We start from the raw sequence: 25849 nt of genomic DNA on the forward strand, positions 1-25849 counted from the left end.
ATAAAATATTATACGCATATATAGCCGTGTTCATTTAGTTGATTAAGACTAAAGGGATATAACACTTTCAAAACTTATTGAAAATAAATGAAAAGAGTTATTGAAAAAACACGGTCTGCTCACGTATTAGGAGGGTATTATGAGTCACCAGAAAAAATAATGGGTGTTTTTAATGAATCTATCATGGTTAAAATGGAGTTTGAAGTTACAATGGGTGTGTATGTGGAGAGGGCCTGGGCGTGTTGGAGGTGGTAACATTTACATCAAATATCTAAATACTGAATGAAGCAAATTAAAAACTGTTCAGGGTGTTCATACAAGCCTGATTAGACGAAAAAAAAGTTTTGAAAGTGTTATATCCCTTAAAGATATTTTGATATTGAGTCAACAACTAGGCTGAGACTTTAATTTCAGAGGACTTAAACAGGACTAAAACTGATGGTAACTGTGTGTGTGTGTGTGTGTGTGTGTGTGTGTGTGTGTGTGTGTGTGTGTGTGTGTGTGTGTGTGTGTGTGTGTGTGTGTGTGTGTGTGTGTGTGTGTGTGTAACCTCGCATCACCAGGCTTAGTGTGTGTGTGCATGCGTGCGTGCGTGCGTATGTGTCTAGTGACACCTTGTGTCCAAACACAGTAGTGCTTCATTTTATGAGCAGATAGAAGGCGGACGTGGAACTTGTTGGACGCGATCGAACTTTCACCCGAACCAGAAGTTGTGAACGCCTGAAAATGGCATCGGAGAAAGAATTCTTTGCTGGTAATTATAATCCGTTTGTTTCACAAATCTAAGGTGCTGCATATAAATGATCTGCGGTCTAAGGTGCTGCATATAAATGATCTGCGGTAGACTCGGCGCATGTGTGTTGAAAGCGTGCTGTTTCACAGTGCGGTGTGCGTGTGCACTTTGAATGAGCAATCCCTCGGTTTATTTATGAACTCAAAACATTGGGTCCAGCACATTTGTGTTGATGTTAACAGGTATGATTTAATCGAATCATCTAATATCTGCACAGTTTACAGTAGGCCTATTGCAATGTGTATAGGCTACTACTATAAATTAACGTTAAGGCCTGTGTGCTGTTGTTCACAACTGATCACTGTCAACAACCAATTGCTCTTTGTCTTACTACTGTATATACTGTAGGCTACTCTGTTCTTGTTTTTTTCTTTTTATCTTTTTCATACTTCTCTGTAACTTTGGAAATAATCCTTGTACTGCTGTGCTGCCTCTGGGCAACTGATTTTCCCCCTTGGGATAATAAAGGTACTAGGCATATCTATCTATTATATGCCAGTCAATCTAAGCAAAAAAAAGGGCCTGACCCAAAAGAAATTGCAATAGTAATGGTTCAAGGTTTTTTATGATCCTTAGAGTCATCCAAAAAACATGTTAAAAGTTTTCCATTTTATTCTTAGTGGATCATGGTGAATTCAGGGGATTCAAGTTTGGGTCCCTTCGCTTACTATACAGGATAAAAATACCCCCAAAAATTCTTCTTTAAGTAGGATGTGAGGGGTCTAACTAGGGGTTTTTCATGATTCTGAATCCATTCCAAGCATTTCTTTTGCACAAAAAACATTACTCTGGCTAAAAACTGACCCCCAAAACTATGGTTTAGTGATGAGTCATCACTTTTCTGGAGTCAGCTCAGATTTGTTGTGTCCCTTTTTAGCCAGAGGAATGTTTTTCGTGCAAAACAAATGCTTGCAATGGATTCTGGATCATGAAAAACCCCTAGTTAGACCCCTCACATGCCACTTAATGAAGATTTTTTGGAGGTCTTTTTTCCCTGTATAGTAAGTGAAGGGACCCAAACTTGAACCCCATGAATTCACCTTGATCCACTAAGAATAATATGGAAAACTGACTCTCTCCTTGCGGTAACAGGAAAACTCGACCTAAAACAAACTCGACCCAAACTCGTTTCCCAACGCGTCTGTGGCCTTAAGCTAGATGCAGAATAGACCAAAATCAAATCTTTGCTTCTGGGGGTCCCTGGAACAAAATATTTTGCGATGGGGGTCTGTGGCCAAATACATATCATCCTGGGGGTCCTTGATATGACAAAGTTTGAGAAACAATGATGGCAACATAAGTTATTTTCAGAAAATTGTTAGGATTTAGAAGACATTTGTAGAATGTGCCTATCAGTGGTTAAGGACCCCCAAAATGTGTTTTTGGCCGCGGACCCCCATCTCAAAATATTTTGTTCCACGAATGGACCCTATATCGCAAAATATTTTGTTCCAGGGACCCCCAGAAGCAAAGATTTGATTTTGGTCTATTCTGCATCTAGCTTAAGGCCACAGACCCGTTTGGGAAACGAGTTTGTTTTAGGTAGAGTTTTCCTGTATTCCTTCTTGCACAGGCATTCCAAAGATCCTCTTTAAACCCGATGCTGGAGCTCAAGATCTTCTGTGCTTCAAACATTACAATGCACAACAGGTACGATCTCGGTGAGGTTCTATATGGGGACAGATCTCCCTCAACAACAATTTATATAGCCTAGTTGTGTACATTTTATTGTAAATTGTTCAGTAAAAGTTATTGTTGGTTACTTTAAGATTTGTTTTCCCTGTGTAATGTTATCCCTATAGGTTCTGATGGGTAAGACGATGGAGGACTGGCTGCGGTTTTCAGTCTGTTACTGGCACTCTTTCTGTGGGACTGGTAAGACAGTGATACTCCAGCTTTTTACTTTCAAGGTCCCCCAGTTTGATATGCATGATTTGACAATACAATTTACGCCTGAGACCCCAATCCACACTTAAATCCACTGTGTTTTTCAGGTCCATTTGGTTCCATTTGTACACTCTCAGAGTTACTCATAAGGGTCCATTTGGTTCCTATAACTATCAATTATTGAGCCCCTCTGGAACCCCTAGTCTTTTAGAGGTGTCATAGTAAGGTAAACACAGCTGCAGCTAATCAAATTTAGAGGGCTCTTACACGGAGACGAATTTCTTATTACCAGGTAGTTTTTAGTAGTAAAACGGCCATTTTGACACACGGAGACGCGTTTTTATGACCTAATCCGACACTTTTTTGAATTCGGGTCTGAAAGTGGAAAAGTGCGTTTTCGCATCAAATACGCAGCTGTGTAATAAAGGAAATCGGCGAGGGAGAGTGCGATGATGTCATAACACCCCCTCCCCTGCTCCTCCTCCCCTGCTCCATGAAGGGTCCAGCCCACTAGTTGCTCACACACACCACAACAACAACAACAACAACACTACAGTAGCAACACTACAGTAGCAATGGAGGTCGGAGTGTTAGCGTTCTTGTGCCAGCAGCTACAGTTTTTGCTACAACTTTTAAGCCAACAATTATTGCTCCAAGAGCGACACCGACTGCTCCAAGAAGAAGAACACCGACGAAAAGGACACTTGCGTCACCAACGATTTCTAAAATTTCTAGACATGACAAACCCACCCCGGAGAAGAACGAGAAAAGCAACGAGAAGGGAGTGTTGGGTGGTTCCAGGCAGGACCAGCGATTTCTGGGACAATTTTGTCAATGGTGTTGTTGGAGAACGTGAATGGAGGGTGAATTTCCGCATGTCCAGGGCCTCTCTCGTCGCCTTGTGCGAAGAACTACGACCGCATATCGAAAAGGAAACTACAAATATGCGGGCACCGATTGATCCACTGAAGAGGGTTGCAATGACTTTGTATTACCTGAACGATGAGGGAAGGATACTAAAGACGGCTAACTCCTTCGGCGTGTCCCGACCGACTGCATCGGTCATTATACGGGAGACCTGCAGAGCTATCGCCACACACCTAGGACCAAAGTACATCAAAAAACCATGTACTGAGCGCGAGGTGGAGGATCTGGTTGCTGGTTTCGAACGTGCGCATGGCATGCCGCAATGTTTGGGAGCTGTCGACGGCACCCACATAGACGTGCAGGCGCCTCGAGCCAACTCGACGGATTACATCAACAGGAAAAGCAGATATTCCCTTAATGTACAAGCCACCTGTGATTACAAGTACAGATTCATTGATGTTGTGGTAAAGTGGCCAGGGAGTGTGCATGATGCACGTGTTTTTGCCAATTCCCAGATAAACAAAGACTTGAAGAGTGGCAGGATTCCTGCTATGAAAAAACGGCTTGTAGAGGACGAGTTGCCTATACCAGTCTATCTTCTGGGTGATCCTGCCTACCCACTGCTGCCTTACCTGATGAAGGACTATGCACTAGGTGGTAGCTCACCTCGGGAGCAGTACTTTGGACTATCATTGTGTCGGGGACGTATGGTCATTGAGTGCGCTTTTGGTCAGCTCAAGGCAAAATTTGGCGCGCTACGAAGGGCTATGGACATAAACATGGATGACCTGCCCTATGTCATTTACTCCTGCTTTGTCCTCCACAATTTTTGTGTGGCCAACAAGGAGGCTACGGAGGAGGTCTCGTTGGCAGCCTTGGAAGCAGAACGGAACAGACAGCCTGCCACAGAGTGCAATCGTTATACTACTGATACCAATGAGGCCGAGGGCAAGAGAGTGAGGAGGGTTCTCGCTGAGTACCTTGACCCTTAAGGACTGAAAAGCTGAACTTCTTTTGTAATATACCACGCTGTTGCACGAGTACCTTTGAAGATGCTCTGAGCCTTTATGTCCTTCACGTCTTTTTTGTGTGGAAAATGTCTGAATATTTTTTATTTTGATTTGATATGTCTACATGCTCATTGCTCAAAATGTGTCACTTCACGCTGCATGTCAAGCTTGTAGATCTTCAATTTTTTATACTTTGATACTGTAGTATAATGGTCCAGGGATTTGATACTTTTGGAAAAGCTGCCAAAAAGTCATTCTTAAAAGTGAACCCATTTATGTATCTGTACAAAACGTGAAAATAAAGTACCACCTTGAACTTTGAACCTTGTTTTTTTATTTGTGTATAAAGTGCATAGAATGTACTCAGATGGCTAGATTGCAGTGTTGGGAAAAGTATATATATATATATATATATATATATAATATATTTTATATATATATATATATATATATATATATATATATATATATATATATTTTTTGTTTTTGTTTTATATATATATATATATATATAGGTAGCAAAACCACAATATAAATAATTTGACACTGTTGAAATGTTAAGAATAAAACATATCAAGCATTGGCATCAATATACTAAATGAATGAACCCAAACGGGTCCATTTGGTTCCATTTGTACTCTGTCAGTTACAGTCTTGTAAGGGTCTATTATTATATCATGTTATAGGCTTTAGTTAATGTTTATCGTAAGAAAATAGTCCATAGATCATCTGATGCATGCATTGATGCTGGAATAAGCTGCTCTTCAAACCAGTGCAGCTAAACGTTCTCTTATTGATCAGTTATTGTGTTCATCGAAATCATGTAAGTCAGTGGTCATTGATTAACTTGAGTAAAATTTGCAAAATAATATACATCTGTTATTTGTTGAAATACAATTACTTGAAAAAGGGCAGATCTACAAGTTGTTATTGATCAAATCAAACTTTATTTATCAATCACTTACAAAAAAAATGTCCAGAGTGCAGTGCACGTCAACAATATAACAAAAGCAAGAGGTAGTCAGTTTAAAATATATGTAGTCAGTTAAAATATACAAAAAATGTTACAATATAAAAATGTTACAATATACTACACACTCCAAAAAGTCCTGAGGTCTAGATGTAAAAAATAAGGCACCACAAATAACACGTGTGCAAAATAAACGCACTGCCACCTGAACTGTCTTTGACAGATGCACGTAAGAAAGAAAAATAATCAAATAAAAACAGTAAAATATACAATAAAGTGTCTGAGCATAGCAACAGGCGTAAGGACATTGGTTATTGTGCATGGTTATTGTGCATGAGAAAAAGGGGAAAAAAGGGTATAATGTGCTAATGTGTGTATTATACTACAATCTTGTGCAAAAGCAATGGGGAACGCTGTGAGGTGAAGCTGTGCTTCAAGCATCTTCAATTGCTTCGAATGGGGAGGGGGTTCGCCGCTGTGGGGTGATTTGGGCTGGTGCTGGTGGATGGGGGCTCATGAATGTTGGTGAGGGTGTATGGGATCTGGAGGGATGTGGGTCGCCGGCAAAGAATAATGAGCGCCTGTGGGGTGTAGCGTACTGGTCGGGGTACTGGTCAGGGTACTGGCCAGGGTACTGGCCAGGGTACTGGCCAGGCATGAACTGGGACTGTCCATATCCACTGCTGTTACCGTGCGGGTGTACAGTGCGAGGTTGGTCAATTAACCGCTTCATCAGGGCTAAAGTTTCCTGAATACTGCCCACTATAATGTCCATGGTTGCTGCACTGCGTCTGGATGCTTCCTCACTGCGTCTGTCTGCTGCTTCCTCGCTGCGCCTGGCTGAGTCCGCCATGAAGTCCAACTAATGTAATAGTGGGTACATTTGATTTGGGTATACCAGCCCCTGCTGTCATTACCCTGCTGTGACACATCTGTGACCTGTTCACAGATGTGTCACAGCAGGGTAATGACAGCTGGGTAATGACAGCTGTTCATTACCTTTATCTCTTAAGCCTAATTTATATTTTGTCATCTGACAGTGTTGTCATTTTATGCTTGAAATGGTTTGCCAACTGACAACATTGTATGACAGAGTAAAAATTGGGTTTCATGCTGCCATGCTGAGATTCTCATATTGAAATCCATATTGGTTATATGAGGGGCGGGCTTTGATATTTGAAATGTTAAGTTATTTGTGTCACTTGTTTCCATGCATCAGGTGCTGACCCTTTCGGGTTTCCAACCCTTCACAGAGCATGGAATGAAGGAACCCCCATGGAATCAGCCAAGAAAAGGCTCCATGCTGCTTTTGAGTTCTTCACGAAACTTGGTGTACATGAGCTCCTTTATACAGAGATACAGATTCAATCCACGTGGCTTTTTGACTCTTTCAAAACCCACAATGGTCACATTGACATGGTCATTGAATGTTGACATTCACACAAGACCTCTAAGACCAGTGTCCATGTTGCAACGTCTGCTGAACAGATTTTTCAAATTTTAATTTTTTAATTAAAAGCTGATATTTCCACATTTATTTACATTGGAGATTCATAATTTCACATGTGAATAATGGATATTCCTGTACTATACAATACAAATTATGCAAGTCTAGTACTTGCATGATCATTTAGTTGTGCATACCTTGCATGAATGAAGATGTTCTTTAGTTAAGAAACATTTCCAGACACCTTTTTTATTAGTCTTTTTTTTTGTCCTGTGTTGATTCTGTTGAACCTTGCACAAATGCACATCTGCTGCAAACTGGGAGAGTTATAATGGATAACTCATCACAATGAACTAGATATGTATTTCATATGACACATGTAATGACATCTGCTTGTGTTTGTAGGTGAAATATTACACATTTCATGACAGGTAATTGAATTTACTCAAACAAGTATTTTGTGACAGAATTGTTACCTGTAGCTGTTGGTCTGCTTGACAATGAGTATGTTGCAATGAAACAGTGTTAATAATAATTGGGGCTTTGGGGCATTTTCATTATTTTAAACTACCTTGTTTTGTTTCTCCTGTGCCTCTTGTATCTGTTGGAACCAATTTCCATACATTTAAACATGCATTTGTTAATGCTATTGTTTACCACTTCATCCCTATATTTAGTTGGCCGCCCCCCAATGGTCTATGCTTGGTCCTTTTTCTCTCTACACCAAATGTCTTTACTGAAAATGGCTGTGAGCTTGTAGATCTGCTCTCTTCAGTTATTAATTGCCTCAGAATAGGGACTATCTACGCCTCGTGGTTAAATATGAACATAAAATTCAACACACATACACATTAACCATCTTTCCCCAGGGATATGGCCCCAGAAGGATCCTGTCTAGAGGAGTCCAACAGGAACCTGGATGAGATGACAGATTTGGCACTTCAGCTGCAGAACAAGACTGGGCTTAAGGTTCTGTGGGTCACATGCAACCTGTTTGCTCATCCAAGGTGAGTTTTGTCTCTGTCTCAATGTAAATCCTGCATTATTAAATTAAATATGGGTTCTTTATATGGGTTCTTTCGTGACAAGAAACCCCTCAATATTCATAATGGCCCATCAGGGCAAGAGATTATGTCTTATTCATATCCTGGGATGCAACAGCCAAGAACACTTCCTTCTAATGCATAGGGATACTATTACTAATACCTCCCCCAGGTACATGAATGGTGCAGCCACCAACCCTGACTGCCACGTTCTGGCCTATGCTGGGGCACAGGTGAAGAAGGGACTGGATATTGCCAAGAAACTGGGAGCTGACAATTTTGGTAAGAGCAAGATGATGTCAAGTCACTCTGTGTAACTCCATTTATAGTCCTTGAATTACCAATGTTTTGACAAGCTACTCATTGTGTCCCAACAAATAATCATTCTGTTGTACTAAATGCACTGTTTATCCTCAGTGTTCTGGGGTGGCAGGGAGGGCTTCCTCTCCATACTGAACACTGATGTTGCTGCTGAACTTAAACACATGGCCAACTTTTTCAAAATGGCTGTCAGTAAGTAATGACACAAATTCTTTGTTACAGATTCTTACCATTGACATGGATTGTTTTGTACTGTACATACATACATACAGACAGACAGACAGACAGACAGACAGACGTGCACTTGTAGTTGAGTGTGATGTGATTTTTGTTCTCCCTATACCCAGAGTATAAAGAGAAGATTGGGTTGAAATGCCAGTTCCTCATCGAACCCAAGCCTAAAGAGCCTTGTAAACACCAATATGATTATGGTAAGATTTCACACATTGAAAGCAAAACGCAAATATTAGCCATAGAAGACACATGTTTCAAAGATAAAGCTGTGATGATTCATTCATTGATTTGATCTGTTGCTTGTGTATGTCGCTTCTAGATGCAATGACCGTCATTGGCTTCCTAAAGACTTATGGGCTGGACAGTCACTTTAAGTTAAACATCGAGCCCAACCACACCACTCTGGCAGGGCACTCCTATGAGCATGATATTGTCATGGCCTCTGCGTAAGACACCTTGACTACCTTATCATTCATACCATAAAATGTACTGTATGTAAAGTAGTGAATAATCTTGCAGAATGTTCAGAACTAAAGATGATGTGTGCAGTAACCATGTTTGATTGTAGGCACAAGATAATTATGATTTACTTTGCTAAATGTACCTGAATGTTTCTAGCAAGATGCCCTAAGGCCTAGAAGCAAGGTCGTGCTGAAACAACAGACTAACACAATATGTCCATATATGGGCATTCCCAGATATGGGCATAATAGCAAGTATCTCCATATATGGGCATAAAAGGGACAAGGACTGAATTCATTTGCATGTGCGGTTGCCGTGACGCAAGTCACATTTGCGAATGAATTCTGTCCATATATGGAGCGTGAGGCGTGACTGACGCACATGAGCTGCAGGCTTTCATAGTAAATGTGATATTCGAATACCAGTAAGACTCCCTAATCGGGAGATAAGCGACCGTTGGTCGCTTATCTCCACAAATAGGCCAAAAGTTTGTTTTACCAATTATTACACTCTATGTGAACATTTACATCAACAAATCCCAAGTACTATGCAGAACGACCCATTTCAAGTTTTTAATGTACAACAATATTTAGAAAATAGGTCTACAAGCTGACAGTCCTCGTCCCTTATATTCCCATAGGTTATATGGAGATCTCAGTGTTTGTCAGTCCTTGTTCATTTATGCCCATATATGGACATCTCTATATCTACTGTAACAGTCCTTGTCCCTTTATGCCCATATATGGAGATCTCTTAACTGTAAGTCCTTGTCCCTTTTATGCCCATATATGGATATTCCTGATGTCATCAGTATATGAACATATATGGGCTTTCTGATATGCCCATATATGGAGATCTCTTAACTGTAAGCCCTTGTCCCTTTTATGCCCATATATGGATATCCCTGATGTCATCCGTATATGCCCATATATGGGCTTTCTAATATGCCCATATATGGAGATCTCTGTATCTCCATATATGGGTATAAAAGGATACTTCAGGTCTGACATCAGGTTTGTTTATATTGGGTTGCTAGGTTTGACATCACAAACTCTATGGGCCATCTGACCTAGAAATCTATATTTGGGCATAGATGACTCATCGTGACCTCATCACACGTCGACCGCACGTGTGACGTGCGGTCGACCGCACGTGTGACCGACGGACGGCCGGTGGAGGTTTTCATACCAGTAAGACTCCCTAATCGGGAGATAAGCGACCGTTGGTTGCTTATCTCCACAAATAGGCCAAAAGTTTGTTTTACCAATTATTACACTCTATGTGAACATTTACATCAACAAATCCCAAGTACTATGCAGAACGACCCATTTCAAGTTTTTAATGTACAACAATATTTAGAAAATAGGTCTACAAGCTGACAGTCCTCGTCCCTTATATTCCCATAGGTTATATGGAGATCTCAGTGTTTGTCAGTCCTTGTTCATTTATGCCCATATATGGACATCTCTATATCTACTGTAACAGTCCTTGTCCCTTTATGCCCATATATGGAGATCTCTTAACTGTAAGTCCTTGTCCCTTTTATGCCCATATATGGATATTCCTGATGTCATCAGTATATGAACATATATGGGCTTTCTGATATGCCCATATATGGAGATCTCTTAACTGTAAGCCCTTGTCCCTTTTATGCCCATATATGGATATCCCTGATGTCATCCGTATATGCCCATATATGGGCTTTCTAATATGCCCATATATGGAGATCTCTGTATCTCCATATATGGGTATAAAAGGATACTTCAGGTCTGACATCAGGTTTGTTTATATTGGGTTGCTAGGTTTGACATCACAAACTCTATGGGCCATCTGACCTAGAAATCTATATTTGGGCATAGATGACTCATCGTGACCTCATCACACGTCGACCGCACGTGTGACGTGCGGTCGACCGCACGTGTGACCGACGGACGGCCGGTGGAGGTTTTCATACTAAACTGCGACCTTACGGTCGCAACTAAACTGCGACCTTACGGTCGCAATCAAAGTCACTATTCGACGTTCACCGAAGTCGAATATTCGCTTATTTAAATTTTTGTATTGTTTTCTCTTTAAAAAAAGATATAGTTTATAAAGCTTGGCTAGATAGGAAGTCATAAGAATGAGTTGTCAATGCCGGTGGATGAATTTGTTAATGCTCTATACCAGGGGTTCTCAAACCTTTTTTAGGCTGTGACCCCCAAAATAAACATATTTGAACTGGGGACCCCCACCCTGACAAGCACTTGGAATTGTAGGTATTACTTTTAATGTGACTCGGTTCCATAGCTAAATATTGTGAAAATGTTGCGAGGCGTTGTGAGCATGTAGATCGGCTATTTTCACAATGTTCGCCTCTTGTATACTTAATATTTAAAGATCACTACTCGTGAATGCCCTAACTTCTATCCTTGTTTTCTGCTGGCAGGTTTAACATGCTGGGCTCAGTTGACTCCAATACAGGCTCTCCTGACCTGGGCTGGGATACGGATCAGTTCCCCATGGACATCAAGAACACCACCTTGGCCATGAAGGTGGGACAATTAATACAATTAAAAATCAAAACAAGTAGAAATGTATTAACAAATTACTTTCTATGAAGAAAAATAAATAATTGGGTGACATGTGAAATAGTTCAACTGTTAATCCTGAACCCATGAGTCAGTGTTGCATTTAACAAAATATTGGTTGAATCAGAGAAAACAACAATATAAATCATGTTGTTTTGTAGTATCACTGAGTTTTAGCCTGCCATTGTATCTGATTAAGCAGTGTAGTATTGCATAAAAGCATTTGTTTGAAGGAAATTTATTTTCCTTTGCTTAATATAATCTTTTCCAGGTTATTATTGAACAAGGTGGCTTGCAGCCAGGGGGTCTGAATTTTGATGCTAAGGTACGTAGAGAGTCCACAGACCCTGAAGATCTGTTCATTGCCCACATTGGAGCCATGGATGCATTTGCCAGAGGGCTAAAAAATGCTGTACACATCATTGAAGAAGGGGTTATCACTAACATGGTGAAGGTATGTAGTGCCTGCTAATAATTCCCTCACTTACATACTATATATAATAATCATTATATTATATACATCCCATTATCATATGGTGTCTGCTGCATACTATTTTTGACCGCAGTACTGTGTGATTTGAACAGGAGCGCTACTCCAGTTTCAGCCATGGAATTGGACAGAAAGTGGAAGATGGAAGTGCATCATTAGAGGAGCTAGAGGTAATGCTTCACACCATCTTATCACTGTCTGTTTTGTCATTTATATCATTGATCTACATAAAAGTACAAATCAGGCTTTAGTCAAACATGGGTCTTAAGTACTTTACTCGTACCGTGCACTATAGAGTCGTCTGGCTTTTTATCGACAGATATCGATTAACTTTTTGTTTGTTTGAAGTTTTGTTTGGATTCAGGGCCATATTTGATTATTGTCCTGACTCAATAAAATGAAATCCTTAAAAAAAACTAACTCATTGGTTTCCCACCATCTAACACCATGTTATATAATTTGTATCAACATATTGAACAGTGGATGATGCTTCTACATTTTGATTTGTGCCCCCTAGTGGACACTAATATAGATAATGTAGCCAGCCCAGTAGCCACAATGTTGCTTCTGCTGCTCCATGTCACTGGACTTTGTAACAGTTACATGTTTCCTTGTGTCATTTCTTGTTTTCTGGAATAAACCATGGTTATAATGGGGAAAACACAATGTTTATTATATGTGTTAGGGTACATCTTAAACTGAGGTCATCAACAAGGAGATACACTGTAATTCTTTTGTTTTGTTATTAGGACTTTGTCAAGCAAAATGGAGAGCCAATGGTGACATCAGGGAAGCAAGAAAAATATGAAGCCATCTTTAATCACTTCATATAAAATACATTCTGTGCAAGTATTTGCCTATTTGACCTTTAAAGTAAAATCTGTGCAGATATAGCTGTGAAATAAACAATTCTGTCTGTTGGTTAATAGGAGAGTTACTGTAAATAGGAACTGTCTGTTAACAATAATATAGGCGTATTAATGCAGTTATAGCATTGTTAAAGATTGTTTGAAAAATGATAATAATGTTATTAACATTACATGTACTGTTGATTTAAAGTAGTCTAATTCCACAAAGGATGAAGGAAAAAAGCAGATATTTTTGATGTTTAGATTTCTAATCCGCATTTATTGTTCAGTTTTACTTAGAGGTACATTTAAATAGAATAGATAATTAAAACTGTCTCTATTTAGTTCATTTCAATCACAACACGTGGTGTTATTTTTGTATGCATGCTGTCTATTGAATCATAGCTTAGTTTTTCCATACATCTAGTAAATAGAGGAATGGAATGGTTTGGATTAAAGCTACAGGTGAGGTGAGGTAGCCTCGCGTAGCCAGGCTTACTCATCTGCGAAGAGAAAAGCAGGTGAATGTGTGTGTGGGGACACTGGACTGAAGTCAGTCGAGTCAAAATCCCATAGGCTGGAGAGATGGTCACGCTATAACTGGCTATTTGGTTGTCAAGTGTCAGTTTGTTACAGGGACGTGCTGGCCATTGGGAAAAGCGGGACAACTCCCGAACGGCCGGTTCATTCCCGGCCGGTCCAGGCTGGCCATTAGGAAAAAAATAAAAATAAAATGTCAGCATTCGTTCCATTTTAGGGGCTGGGCGGCCAAAAAAGTAAATCGTCATAGAAACCTCGTATCTCCAAGTTTCAAATGTATAATTTTTTTCGCAAAGCAAAGCCCTGCTTCATCATACAAGGCCGTCGCACAAAAGTAGTGAAAACAGCAACGACGAAATGTAATTCATGTAATTGGCCCACTGGCTTGTCACTGTTCATGATCTGAAATGGCAAATCTTTGAGTAGCAGCAGCAGCAGCGCTATAGAGAGAGATCTCTCTCTATAGCGCGCAATGAGAGCCTCTCCAACTCTTTTTCCCGGGCTGAATCGGGCCCAGCACGTCCCTGTTTGTTATATGTAGCGTCCGGGTTACAGACTTTACACCATTCATAGATTATATGTACAATTTCCGAACCCGACCCAAGATTTAGGGTAGGGTAGGGCCTAAAATGTATGCTAATTGGTCTGGCCGGGTAGGGCCTCGGGCTCAATGAAAAAGTATGAAAAGAGTAATGAGAACCCGATCATACCTGAACCCGACATTTAGGGTAGGGTAGGGCCTAAAATGTATGCTTACTAGTTGGGCTGGGTAGGGCCTCGGGCCAACCCAGTGAGGGCCAAGTTAGGGCCGGGCCTTAAACGTTAGGAGTTAACATGCCTAGCTACTTCTTTTAGAACTTCAGAGAACTTCTAAATTGCGTTGTTGGTCTCTCGGCTATGGATTGGTTACTATAACAACGATGTAGCCAATTCAGTGTAAGACGGTCTTTCTAGGCCAATGGTTCTCAACCCAGAGGGTTCCCTAAATTATTTTGGGGGGCCCCAGATGTTTAGATAAATGTTAATGTTGTTTTCTCACTCAACAGTAAACAAACCAACATACAGTATAAGTGTATACAGGGTATCTGCCCATTTCTAAAGTGACAGTTTAAGGATTTTAAAGACCTTTTTACTACTTCTCGTCAAACATTGGTCAAATTGTCAAATATTAGAGGCAGAAATTGTGAAAATAGCAGATCTACAAGCTCACAATGCCCTCACAAGGCGTTGTGAGCATGTAGATCAGCTATTTTCACAATGGAGTAGATCGAGGAGTCAAACTAAATTTAATGCCAACTCCTACAATTCCAAGTGATCGTGCAGGGTGGGGGGTCCCCAGTTGAAATATTATTTTGGGGGTTGCGGCCTGAAAAGGTTGAGAACCACTGCTCTAGGCCATGGGGTCTCTAGTCTAGACTGACGAAGAAGGGAGTGTATTGGTTGATTTAAGAGTTTATTAGAGGTTTGTATAGGAAAATCTGGGTACAGGACTGTAAGGTTCACATGTACGAAGTCAACTGAAAGGATAAAAACCACAAGAAAAGCTCTTGGCAACAGGTAACAACATAGAGGTATAATATAAGGGTAACAAACATACCACATTTAAACAGTAACACTGTTATGTAATACTTTTACAAGTAAAAGGCCTTATGTAAAAGTAAATAAGTATTGGCATCTAAATATACTTTCAATACCAAAGTAAAAGTAGTAAATTATTTTCGAGGGAGTAAAGAGGCTATACAATATTGCCCACTGAGGTGTAGGCCTATACAAATAGACATAGGCCTACTTCTACTCCCCAATAATGTCTTTAGTAGGCTACTTGAGTAAATGTACTAAGTTACTTTGCAACCAAAAGTACTGTACTGTACGAGTATTTCCAATTTGCAGTAGGCCTACTTTTACTTCTTGGAGTAGAAGTAAAAGTACGGAGATGGTGTAGACTACTCCACTACATCTCAGATATGAGATATTATACTTTTACTCCAATTATTTGAAAACTTTAGTTGCTAGTTACTTTGTAGATTTTGATTGTTGTGACAAAACATGAAGCACTTTTTCAGACCTACATACATTTAGGCAATTTGAAAATAGCCAATCTACAAGATCACAATACTCACAATGCTGTCGCATTGTGAGCTTGTAGATCTGCTATTTTCAAATATTTCATAACGAGCACATTATATTTTTGTTACTTTAATTACATAACAACACTTTTGTACTTTTACTCAAGTAAATGTTATAATTTCGGACTTTAACTTGTAACAGAGTAGCCTATTTCTATGTCGCAATATTGATACTTTTACCTAAGTAAAACATCTTAGTAATTGTTCCACCACTGAGGACGAGACGGATGGATGACATGTAGCCCTTTTGTAAGTTTTCCAGTGACATCACATCATACTAGCTGTGTGCCAGCCGGCCGTCCAACCAGAGGCGGAGGGTTGGCCCGGTGCCGCTAGAGGTGTCCAATGGGCGTGTAGCGTGAGCTCTGCTCACCCACATGTCGCTCCTGATTGGACGGTCTATGTGCAGGGAAGGAGGGCTGTGTGAAATCACCTAATGCGAAGTTGCCCGTGTTTCTCATTAGCATAATATATTCAGCATCCCTTGAACCGTCGGTCTGGTCTCACCGGTCTAAATTATGGATTAGGAAGACAAAAGCTATAACATTGTGTTTGTTGGTCAGCCGATTTGTTTTCTCTCAACGGCAGCACCTGGAGGAAGAAAACAAACAATGGGATTTTAATTATCTGGACTGCCTCTTCACGAATTTGGATTTATTATTCTGTCAGAATTTTATGTTGTAGAGATACTTATATATATAGCCTATATATATATATTTGTACCCACATTTTTGCTTATTTAAAACAATAAATAATAATAAAGATGTGGACTTTCCTGGGAATAGCAAGTTTCACATACCTTTACAAAAAATCCGACAGTGTCTTCACTTTTGCTCCCAAAGAGATTGTAATGGCTGCAGTAGTATTTCTTACCGTTGGCTTGCTACTATCATATATCAGCTATTTTCATGGGCAGAAACTCAGAATATCACAGGTGCTCAGTTTTCCGCTGGAGCTTCTATCATCCTTGCCTATTATCAATAAGGTTATTCCACACACTTCAACTGAGAGCCGCAACAGTGCTGAGAGTACTGCTACAACAAAGGTAAGATGTTTTATAATGCCTAACCTAGTTGCCAGAGAGATCACACATAGGCTAATAAACTAAATATGAAAGTGTTTTGTTTAGGTTGAGGTTGGGGGGGGGGGGGGTTAAACTAATCAAAACTAAAAATCATTGATGGGGAAAAAAGAAAAAAAAAAAACGTAGGCCTACATTATGTAATGTCTTGTGTATTCTACTGTATAATGCATTCAAAGACTCAATCTGGTCTATGACAGCTATTTAAAGGAGTAGTTCACCCCCAAAATGACTTTCCTATTGATTACTCATGCCATGGAGACTTGAGTTCAATAATATTTTTTGTTTTTTGTCGCATTCCTAAGACGACATTTTGATTTCAATAAATGTATCCCCATTGATTCCGGATGGGAACCCAAATGCATTTGGGTCTCCATCCGTAATTAATGGGGGCAAATTTATTGTCAAAGAATATTGTACCCAAGTCTCCATGGCATGAGTAATCAATAGAAAAAGGTCAATTTGGGGGTGAACTACTCCTTTAATAATCTAATCAATAGAAAAAAAATCCTTTTGGGGGTGAACTACTCCTTTAATAATCTAATCAATAGAAAAAAGTCATTTTGGAGGTGAACTACTCCTTTAATAACCTTTTTCTGCATCTCTTTATTTCACTTCAACCATTTCCTCTCTCCAGGGCCAGGGCAGGAGGAAGAGGGTTAATGTACAAGACTCCTCGGCCACGGAGACAAACCGGGAAGACGCCGCCTCTGTTGACCCAGAGCCTGATGTGGTGATAATTGGGGCCGGGGTGCTGGGGTCTGCTATGGCCACTGTGCTGGCCCGGGACGGTAGGAGGGTGACGGTGGTGGAAAGAGACATGAGGGAGCCTGACAGGATAGTAGGGGAGCTACTGCAGCCAGGAGGATACCGAGCCCTCACAGCACTGGGACTGGAAGGTCAGTAATGTGAGACTCAAGCTCAGGGGCGTCACCAGGGGGGAAAAGTGGGACTGAGTTACCAGGGCCCAAGGTGGAGGGGCCTTAATTATTTTATACTTTAGCTACTGAAAAATAGCAGATATACAAGCTCACAGCGCGGCACCGAATGCTGCGCTGTGGTAAATGGTGCATTCATATAGCGCTTTTATCCAAAGCGCTTTACAGAGATTGTGCATTACATTCACCCATTCACGCACACATTCATACACCGGTGGCGGAGGAAACCATGCAAGGCACCAACCTGCTCACCGGGAGCAATGTGGGGTTCAAGAGTCTTGCCCAAGGACCCTTCGACATTAACTCAGGGGAGCCTGGTTCGAACTGGGAACCCTTCGGGCTCTAATAACGGTTTCTCTAGCTCTGAGCTATGCCGCTGTAAGCTTGTAGATCTGCTATTTTTGTGAGAATGTCATGAAAATGTGTTCAAATCTTTAAATATATGTATTTTTTAACATTTGTAACTCAAATTTTGCTTCTGGGGGGTCCCTGGAACGAAATATTTTGAGATGGGGGTCCGTGGCCAAATACATACCATTTTGGGGGTCCTTTACATGCGAAACGTTTGAGTACCACTGACATAGAAACATAGGTTTTTCAAAAAGACCTTAGAAGGATTTGAAATATTCTACAAGCTGCGAGCTTGTATATCTGCTATTTGTTCAATAGTTAAAGTACCCAGGGCCCAGGATTTGGTGCGACACCCCTGCTCCTGCTTATATAACACTAGTCATGTGAAAGGTTTGTTCAATATTGATGAGACTCGTTTTCATTTTCGGAGGAAAATCTGCTATGGGCAAGAAATGTCCATGTTCTTTTAACCATACTTTGTTAAGATTGGGTTTCATTTGCCCTGTAGGCCTATTGATACATGTAGGGCCTACTAAATAATAATAGGAAAACTGTTTTCCAAAATTAATATTATTCTTTTTAAATATATTAGGTTGCTCTGTGCAATTTTTAAATGCCTACAGTAATCTTTACAATGTCTCTATAATTAGTATTTTCTATAATTTATGCCTCAACCTCAGTGTTTTCTGAATGAACATTGAGAAGCTGGTGTTCTTTTACTTCAGGTTCAGTGGAGGGCCTGGATGCCCACACAGTGAACGGCTATGTGATCCACGACATGGAGAGTAGCACGGAGGTGGAGATTCCCTACCCTCAGGAAGACAAGCACATCCAGTGTGGACGGGCCTTCCATCATGGACGCTTTATCATGGGACTGAGGAGAGCCGCCCTTGCAGAACCAAAGTAAGTGTGATGCCAATTACATGAGACATCTTGTGGGCGTGGTTTTCCGGTGCCACGTAAAATCGCCCATTCATTTTTCCTGTAGAGATTTACAAGAATATTTATATCAATTAATTTAAGCCTAGAATCAAGCCATCCAGGATCCTGGTGAATCATGACCATAAAACTTTTGATTGAGTGGAAAGAAATAATTATTGAAAACTGCTAAACAAAAGATTATTATTAAATGTAGTATATCATATAATGAAATATTAAAACATATATTTTCTCAGAATCAAAGGTTTTATGGTCGTGATTCACCAGGATCGTGGATGGCTTGATTCTAGGCTTAAAATAATGATATCAATATTTTTTGTAAATCTCTATGGGAAAAATGAATGGCCATTTTATTTTTTATTTTACCAGAAAACCATGCCCACTGCTATTCCCTATGGGCCTATATGTCTTCATGTTGGGTGGAGAGTTGGTTTACCTGACTAGTGCTTTACTCCCCCCTAGTGTCACAATAGTAGAAGGCACTGTGGCAAGTTTGGAAGAGGAGGATGGTTGTGTGACTGGAGTCCAGTACAAGGATAAGGAAACCGGAGACATCAAAGTGAGTAGAAGAAACTTGTAGCATGACATATACTATCTCATTACTTGAAAAATATCCACCCAAGTGGAAAACACCATAGTAGGCTACTCTGTGATGTTGAAAAGGTTGTTAATGTCTGTGTTTGTGATTTGATATTCTTTAAGTAATGGGCCTTCCCCCAACACAGGTTGAGATGATTATGTGATGTGAACGTACAAAAAGTGGGGCGTATAGCCGTATACCCCCAATTCTCACTATTTATTTGCTCTGAGGAAGGCTGATATCCGAAACGCTTTAGCCAGAATAAAAGATTTCGCATCTGAACCTATTCTTATTTAGGAGTGCCTCTTGGGTGGTTATTTTTCAATTTGTTGTTTCTGTAGCTGAGCAAGTAGCATTCAGGGGAAGCACACCTGCTCTATATCCAAATGATCTCATTACATTGCTCTTATATCCCAAATCCTAGTGTAAAACTATAATGTAAATCTACTGCTTCTAGTTCTAGCCATCTTAGATGCTATACATAGCCCAGGGAGTAGTTAGGGTTTAATTCAACTCAGGGAGAATTCAACACATGTAGTAGACCCGGGGCCAGGGGCCGAACCAGGGACCTTCTGATTCCCAGACACTAAGACAGCCTTTATGACAACCCCATTCAGCTATGGCCACCCTTGAACAAATACGTGCGAAAGCAATCCCCCACTACCAGTCATTATGCAGTCGACATGGCCTGAATGGCTATGCTTCCCTCTGGGTGAAAGTCCTTAGTGATCAACGTGTCTCCCCTACCAGGAAGATGTCTTGTAGCATCTTATATTGCAGTAGTAGCTCATGATGGACCTCTCCAGGCAAGAAGTAATACAGAATGTAGTTGATTGACATAAGTTCTTGACCTTGTCTTCTGTCTTTAGAAAATCCATGCTGCACTCACTGTGGTGGCCGATGGCTGTTTCTCCAAATTCAGAAAGAGCCTTGTGTCTGGAAAGGCTCAGACATCTTCTCACTTTGTTGGATGCCTCATGAAGGTAAAGCTGTGTTTTGCTCAAAGTATTGTAATTTGTTGATGAACATCGCCTACAGGTATATACACTGTAAATACAATTCTGAATAACCACATCTTTTATTATCTTGCCCCAGGATGCTCCCCAGTTCAAAGCCCACCATGCTGAATTGGTCATTGCCAACCCCAGTCCTGTTCTTATCTACCAAATATCTTCCTCTGACACCAGAGTATTAGTGGACATTAGGGGGGAGATGCCAAGAAACCTCACTGAATACATGGCTGAGAAGGTGTACCCTCAGCTGCCAGGTAAAAGAGTTAAAACTTTCTTCTACTCATGGAAATTAGGGTGACCAGACGTCCCGGTTTGGCCGGGACTGTCCTGTTTCAAGCTGCGTGTCCCGACAAATATCTCTAAAACACTAATATGTCCCGGTTTTCTACATTCACTATTATTATTATTATTCATTATTATGTTCTTTTCATGAAAACATGCTCACCTAACCAATTAGAAACATGAACAAATACATTGTGTGTCTGTATTCAATGCTGAGGCTGTTTGTCAATCACTGCCTGTATGCAACCCTGGGGTGCGCATGTGTGTGTGCACGAACGTTAGAGAATGGGCACGCGTGTGCGAGGTAACGTGCACCTTGCTTTTAGAGTCCCAGTTTTAGGCAACAGTGGTTCGTGTCCCAGTTTGAGCGGCTGAAAATATGGTCACCCTGATGTAAATGCCAACTAACCCTAAACTATTGCCATACTAACCGTAATGTTGGGATACAACAGATGTGTCAATGCGTGGCATTTACTGCATTGCTTACTATGCGCTTGGAAGGATCCAATTCATGTAAATTGTAAAGCTACACAGACAAGGAGATAGCATGAGCCTTCTCTCTCTGTTAGTATGTTCTGAAATAGTAACGGTCAATTGTTCCCCCATATCTGCCCGTATATTATATTGTTAACAATACCACACAGTACTGAAGATATTGCTCTGTAGAAAAGTCAAAGAGGCCATGACATTCGGCATAGGTTAAATTGTGCGATTGCTGCACCAGGATGTCAGTCAGGGGTTTATTAAAATCATTTTTTTCATAGCTCAGCTATTAGATGACAACATTAGAGTATACTCGCTTTGGTGTTCATAGCTGGATCCAATTAATCTTAAATATCTCATCCGCAACATCAAAGCGATGTGCTCCTGTAACCTTAATAGAGGGACAGTGGAAAAGTAATTTTAATGTATCAATGAATTCATACTTCCAAGTCATAAACCTAATGTGCCCTGCATGCTCTAAACATATTTATCCCCTGTTGAATAGCTGAATGGTTAACATGATTGTGGGTTCTTTCTCTGTCTTTCTCTCTCTCTCTATATATATATATATATATTTCTCTTTACCTCTACCATCAGAACACATAAAAGAACCTTTCATGGTGGCACTACAAAATGATCGTCTCAGGTCTATGCCTGCTAGCTTCCTCCCACCCTCGCCGGTCAACAAGCCAGGTAGCAGAACATTACTATACTACTACTGAATGTAATTTTGGGATATATCGTTTATAGATATGTATGCACACACAAAACATGTATCGCATGATCACTGAATCATTGAACTTTAATAGTATAGAGTTTGTTGAAAAGAATAAAGTCTATATGTCCAGTCTAATGTGATCTAGTCTGCCATATTCTGTAAGATACTGTAAACATTTAAATTGATTTTTGAAATATTGGAAAGCTCTAAAACCAGATTTGTGTGGGTGTACTGTTAGACTAGTCAGCACACGCTGGTGAGAGAAATGACATTTATTTAATCAGTAATACAGCCGTATTTGTTTTTATAAACAGACAAAAGATTATAATTCTTCTTTACAAATATTGTAAAAGTTCAAACCTGAACTGTGCTACACAAAGGGATGAGAAAAGTAACTACTTATGTCTGATGACTATGACGTTTTTGCTTATATTATGCTACGCATTTTGACATAACGAGTCGCTGTTTTTGTGAGCGACACGGTCATACGACAAAGTATAAACCAGGCTTAAAACAGCACCCTGCCATTTCCAGGCGTCCTTCTACTGGGAGACGCCTACAACATGAGGCACCCGCTGACAGGAGGAGGCATGAGTGTGGCCCTCAATGACGTGCGCATCTGGAGGAGCCTGCTAGAGAACATTCCAGAGCTCTACGACGACAGTGCTATGCTGCAGGTATTCACAGAGTCTGAATGAGTTTAAGAGTAGAATGGGTAATTGTTGTAGCAGTCGTTAGATGTTAAGTGTTGCATGCTGGAGTCAAAGCAGGTTTGGCCCTTGAATGCATGCACACCTTGACGTTTCTAAACAAGAAACCTGTCTACTCTATACAACTATGTGCAGTGAAATGTTGGTGTGACATGCTTTGCAAAAACTAAATACCCCAATACAAGTAAACACTTTAGCAGCAATCGTAAATCGCACAACAGTCCCTGCTGACAGATGCCGCCCCAGCCCCTTGGAGTACATGCAATGACCAATATCATCCTCCCCTCCCAGCCTCCCTCCACCAATTGTGTTCGTGTAGACTGTACACACTCAACAAAGCCGGGTGCACCACGGATTCAACCCACAACCTCTGTGGTGATTGTACGATAGTTCTGACTATTGATTTTAGGATGAATATACTCTGGCTTTGATTTGTACATTTTAGTAACGACTTAGAATATTGTATACTACAGTATACTCAAACTACAAAAGAAATGGCTGATTTTCAAGATCAATGCTTGTGACCTTGTATATGTGACATTGTTGCTTTTTTATTATTATTTGAGAAATAAATTAAATTTGAATTATAACAAATTGGGACACCAAAGTTAACGTGGTTAATACATTTTGTAATTAAAATGTTATCCTGACATGTTATCCTGTTTGCTCTAAGAAAAGAAATGTGTGATATTACACTGAGCATTTTTCTTTTTTCCTCTATAGGCAAAGAAAAAATTCCACTGGGAACGCAAGTCATCACATTCCTTTGTGGTGAACGTGTTGGCCCAAGCTCTGTATGAGCTGTTTGCAGCCACTGATGGTGAGTCTCCTCTGTAGTGAAATACACCTGGAATATAATGACAAAGATTTTTTACATTGAACGGGTTTATCACAGGTTTTTATTCTTGTTGGTAATCAATGGATAGTAAAAGTGAAAGTGTTTTCCAGCAGCAGTACAATAAGTTGCCTTGGGAACCAATGATTCCCGAGCCATATCCTATCTCCTGTTTCTATAGCATTAGGTGGCTTCATGTACAAGTACGTCTCCTCTCCTGGACATAATGGTAGTATTTCACAGGGACTTACTTGAAGCTGAGTCTTTGATATGACCTGGCTGCTGAATTGAACCCGATGTGTAACGTGTACAATGTATTACTGACAACCGGATGTTTGAAAAGGATTTCAATTGCAGCATAACGATATTATTTTGTAACATGTCTGTTTTTGTTTTCTCCAGATTCACTTCATGATCTTAGAAAAGCCTGCTTCCAGTACTTCAAGCTTGGTGGAGAGTGCATTGCTGGGCCTATTGGGCTTCTGTCAGTGTAAGCATCATAAGATTATGTCTTTAATTATGATATAAGAACATGATACAGTATTACTGTGTTAATTACTTCATTCAAACAGATAAACCACCTCATTACCTGCGTTAGTTCTCCCACTGCCATGACATAATGTTCTGATTAAAAGTGTGAGTTTGCATCCACATTTTAATGAGTGATTTTCCTTTACTTTCACCAGGCTGTCGCCCAAACCAATGACTCTTATCGGACACTTCTTCGCTGTGGCCTTGTATGCTATTTACTTCAACTTCAAGTCAGAGTCCTGGAGCACCAAACCCCGAGCCTTATTCAAGAGCGGAGCCATCCTGTACCGTGCTTGCACAGTCATGTTTCCCCTCATCTACTCTGAATTCAAGTACCTGGTGTATTGAGTTCTCCTTGAGAGATCCAGATGGACATGGACAGTTACTTTTGAGTAATCTCCCAGCTGTTGGTCTGTACAGATTCAGAACCATAGTTAACTGGCAACGGACCAAATAAAACATGAAAATGTAGCGTTTGGCAACAGTGTTCATGTTATGCCCATCCACTGAAAAGCTAGTGCTGCTGTTTTTAATTATGACTGTATTTTTTTATTGTATGCTCCTGTCTTCTCCAAGTTAGGTTTGACATGAAACCATAAGAGATGCCTTGGTTAAATACATGAACCACTTAAGCCTTATTCCAAAAAAACTAAAAACATATAGTCTGCAGAAAGTTGTAAAGGTCCAGCTGAATGCCTTGCTGTCATTTTGATTTTAAGAGTGTTACCCTGTTTGTAGGGTATCACATTTATGACATGGTCATAATGTGATATGTATTTTATATCAAAAGGCAATATCTGAAGAACTTATTGTTGTTTCATTGGGGTGGACCTCATGTTTTTCCAAATGTCCTTTTAATGTGTACATAGACTTTCTGCCTTCCAATGAGTACAAGGGATTCTTTTGTGACCAGTTCTAACCTGTGATACTTGTTTGGCATGGAGGTAATGTCAAAAGACTAATCGTAGACAGGATTCCTCTCTTGTGTTTTCCGCTAGCATAATTAAAATACTATGTAATGTCAGTAAAATACATTCATGTCTGCAATATGTTTTTGATTTGTTATGTATACAAGTTAACACCTTATCTGAGGGGTAACCCTAAAGCCAGTGAATGAAGCTCAGCTGTTCATTCTCCTCTGAGTTGACACGGATAGGAACAGGATTATCTCACTGCCTTTACTGTTGTACTTGTGCTGTTCATTGATTGATTGATGCTGATTGATATTTTGATGTTTAATAAATGAGTTTTATAAACTTATGCTGTCAAAATTGTGCCATATTTCACTACATCGTCAATAATCCAAATATAATAAAGATACATAGATATCATTGACCTACATCACGCAATGTCAGAAATAAGCCATACAGTGCTACAGTGTTGTTGGAAATAAGCAAATTGCCAGTAAGAAAAAGTTATAAGATGGAGAATCTTTGCAGAAAAACTGATTTATATCATCAAAATGTTGTACCTGTTGATCATCAACTTTTCTATGCCCACTTTCAGTTCTAAACTAAAGTAGATAAATACTGTACATCTGTATTAAATCACAATATTACCAAATGTAGCCTACCTTAACCACACTTAATAATGTTAAGCATATAATAATGACCACATATTCTTTGCCAAGAATGTAATGCTGCAAAGGCTTATTCAAATAGTGCTCTTGTAATTGCTTTTAATTTAAAACTCAAGTGGCTGAGGCTAGGATAGGACACCTGTTAAAAATCAAAACTCTTTCACAATAGCTGGAATCCTCTGAGGACAATTTGTGTATTTT

The 25849-nt window shown here is 40.1% G+C and overlaps 2 protein-coding genes across 2 annotated transcripts; both read left to right on the plus strand.

The window, feature by feature from the left end:
* The first annotated feature begins 667 nt into the window (after positions 1–667).
* LOC308307508 (xylose isomerase-like) lies at positions 668–13297 on the plus strand. The gene is made up of 14 exons (XM_080752774.1): positions 668–754; positions 2367–2443; positions 2596–2668; positions 6747–6859; positions 7380–7405; positions 7844–7981; positions 8190–8299; positions 8435–8530; positions 8686–8769; positions 8892–9018; positions 11463–11568; positions 11876–12058; positions 12190–12264; positions 12844–13297. The coding sequence occupies exons 1-14, from the start codon at positions 727–729 to the stop codon at positions 12925–12927; spliced, it is 1320 nt and encodes a 439-aa protein (XP_080608900.1). The 5' UTR covers positions 668–726; the 3' UTR covers positions 12928–13297.
* Positions 13298–13380: 83 nt separating this feature from the next.
* On the plus strand, positions 13381–24417 carry sqlea (squalene epoxidase a; the record flags this gene model as incomplete). Its single annotated transcript, XM_080742664.1, has 11 exons — positions 13381–13407; positions 17327–17588; positions 18704–18881; positions 19380–19476; positions 20367–20480; positions 20593–20764; positions 21873–21968; positions 22528–22670; positions 23427–23523; positions 23941–24028; positions 24225–24417. The coding sequence occupies 11 exons, from the start codon at positions 13381–13383 to the stop codon at positions 24415–24417; spliced, it is 1467 nt and encodes a 488-aa protein (XP_080598790.1).
* Between the last annotated feature and the right edge of the window lie 1432 nt (positions 24418–25849).

The sequence above is a fragment of the Nannobrachium achirus genome (assembly GCF_963921795.1).
Source record: "Nannobrachium achirus genome assembly, chromosome: 2".
Taxonomy (NCBI): domain Eukaryota; kingdom Metazoa; phylum Chordata; class Actinopteri; order Myctophiformes; family Myctophidae; genus Nannobrachium; species Nannobrachium achirus.

Excerpts from the sequence above, each read along its gene's own strand:
- LOC308307508 (XM_080752774.1), top strand. The coding sequence starts at position 727 with ATGGCATCGGAGAAAGAATTCTTTGCTG. Across the intron at positions 2,669-6,746 it reads GCACTCTTTCTGTGGGACTG|GTGCTGACCCTTTCGGGTTT; the intron begins GTAAGACAGTGA and ends TCCATGCATCAG. Across the intron at positions 11,569-11,875 it reads ACACCACCTTGGCCATGAAG|GTTATTATTGAACAAGGTGG; the intron begins GTGGGACAATTA and ends AATCTTTTCCAG.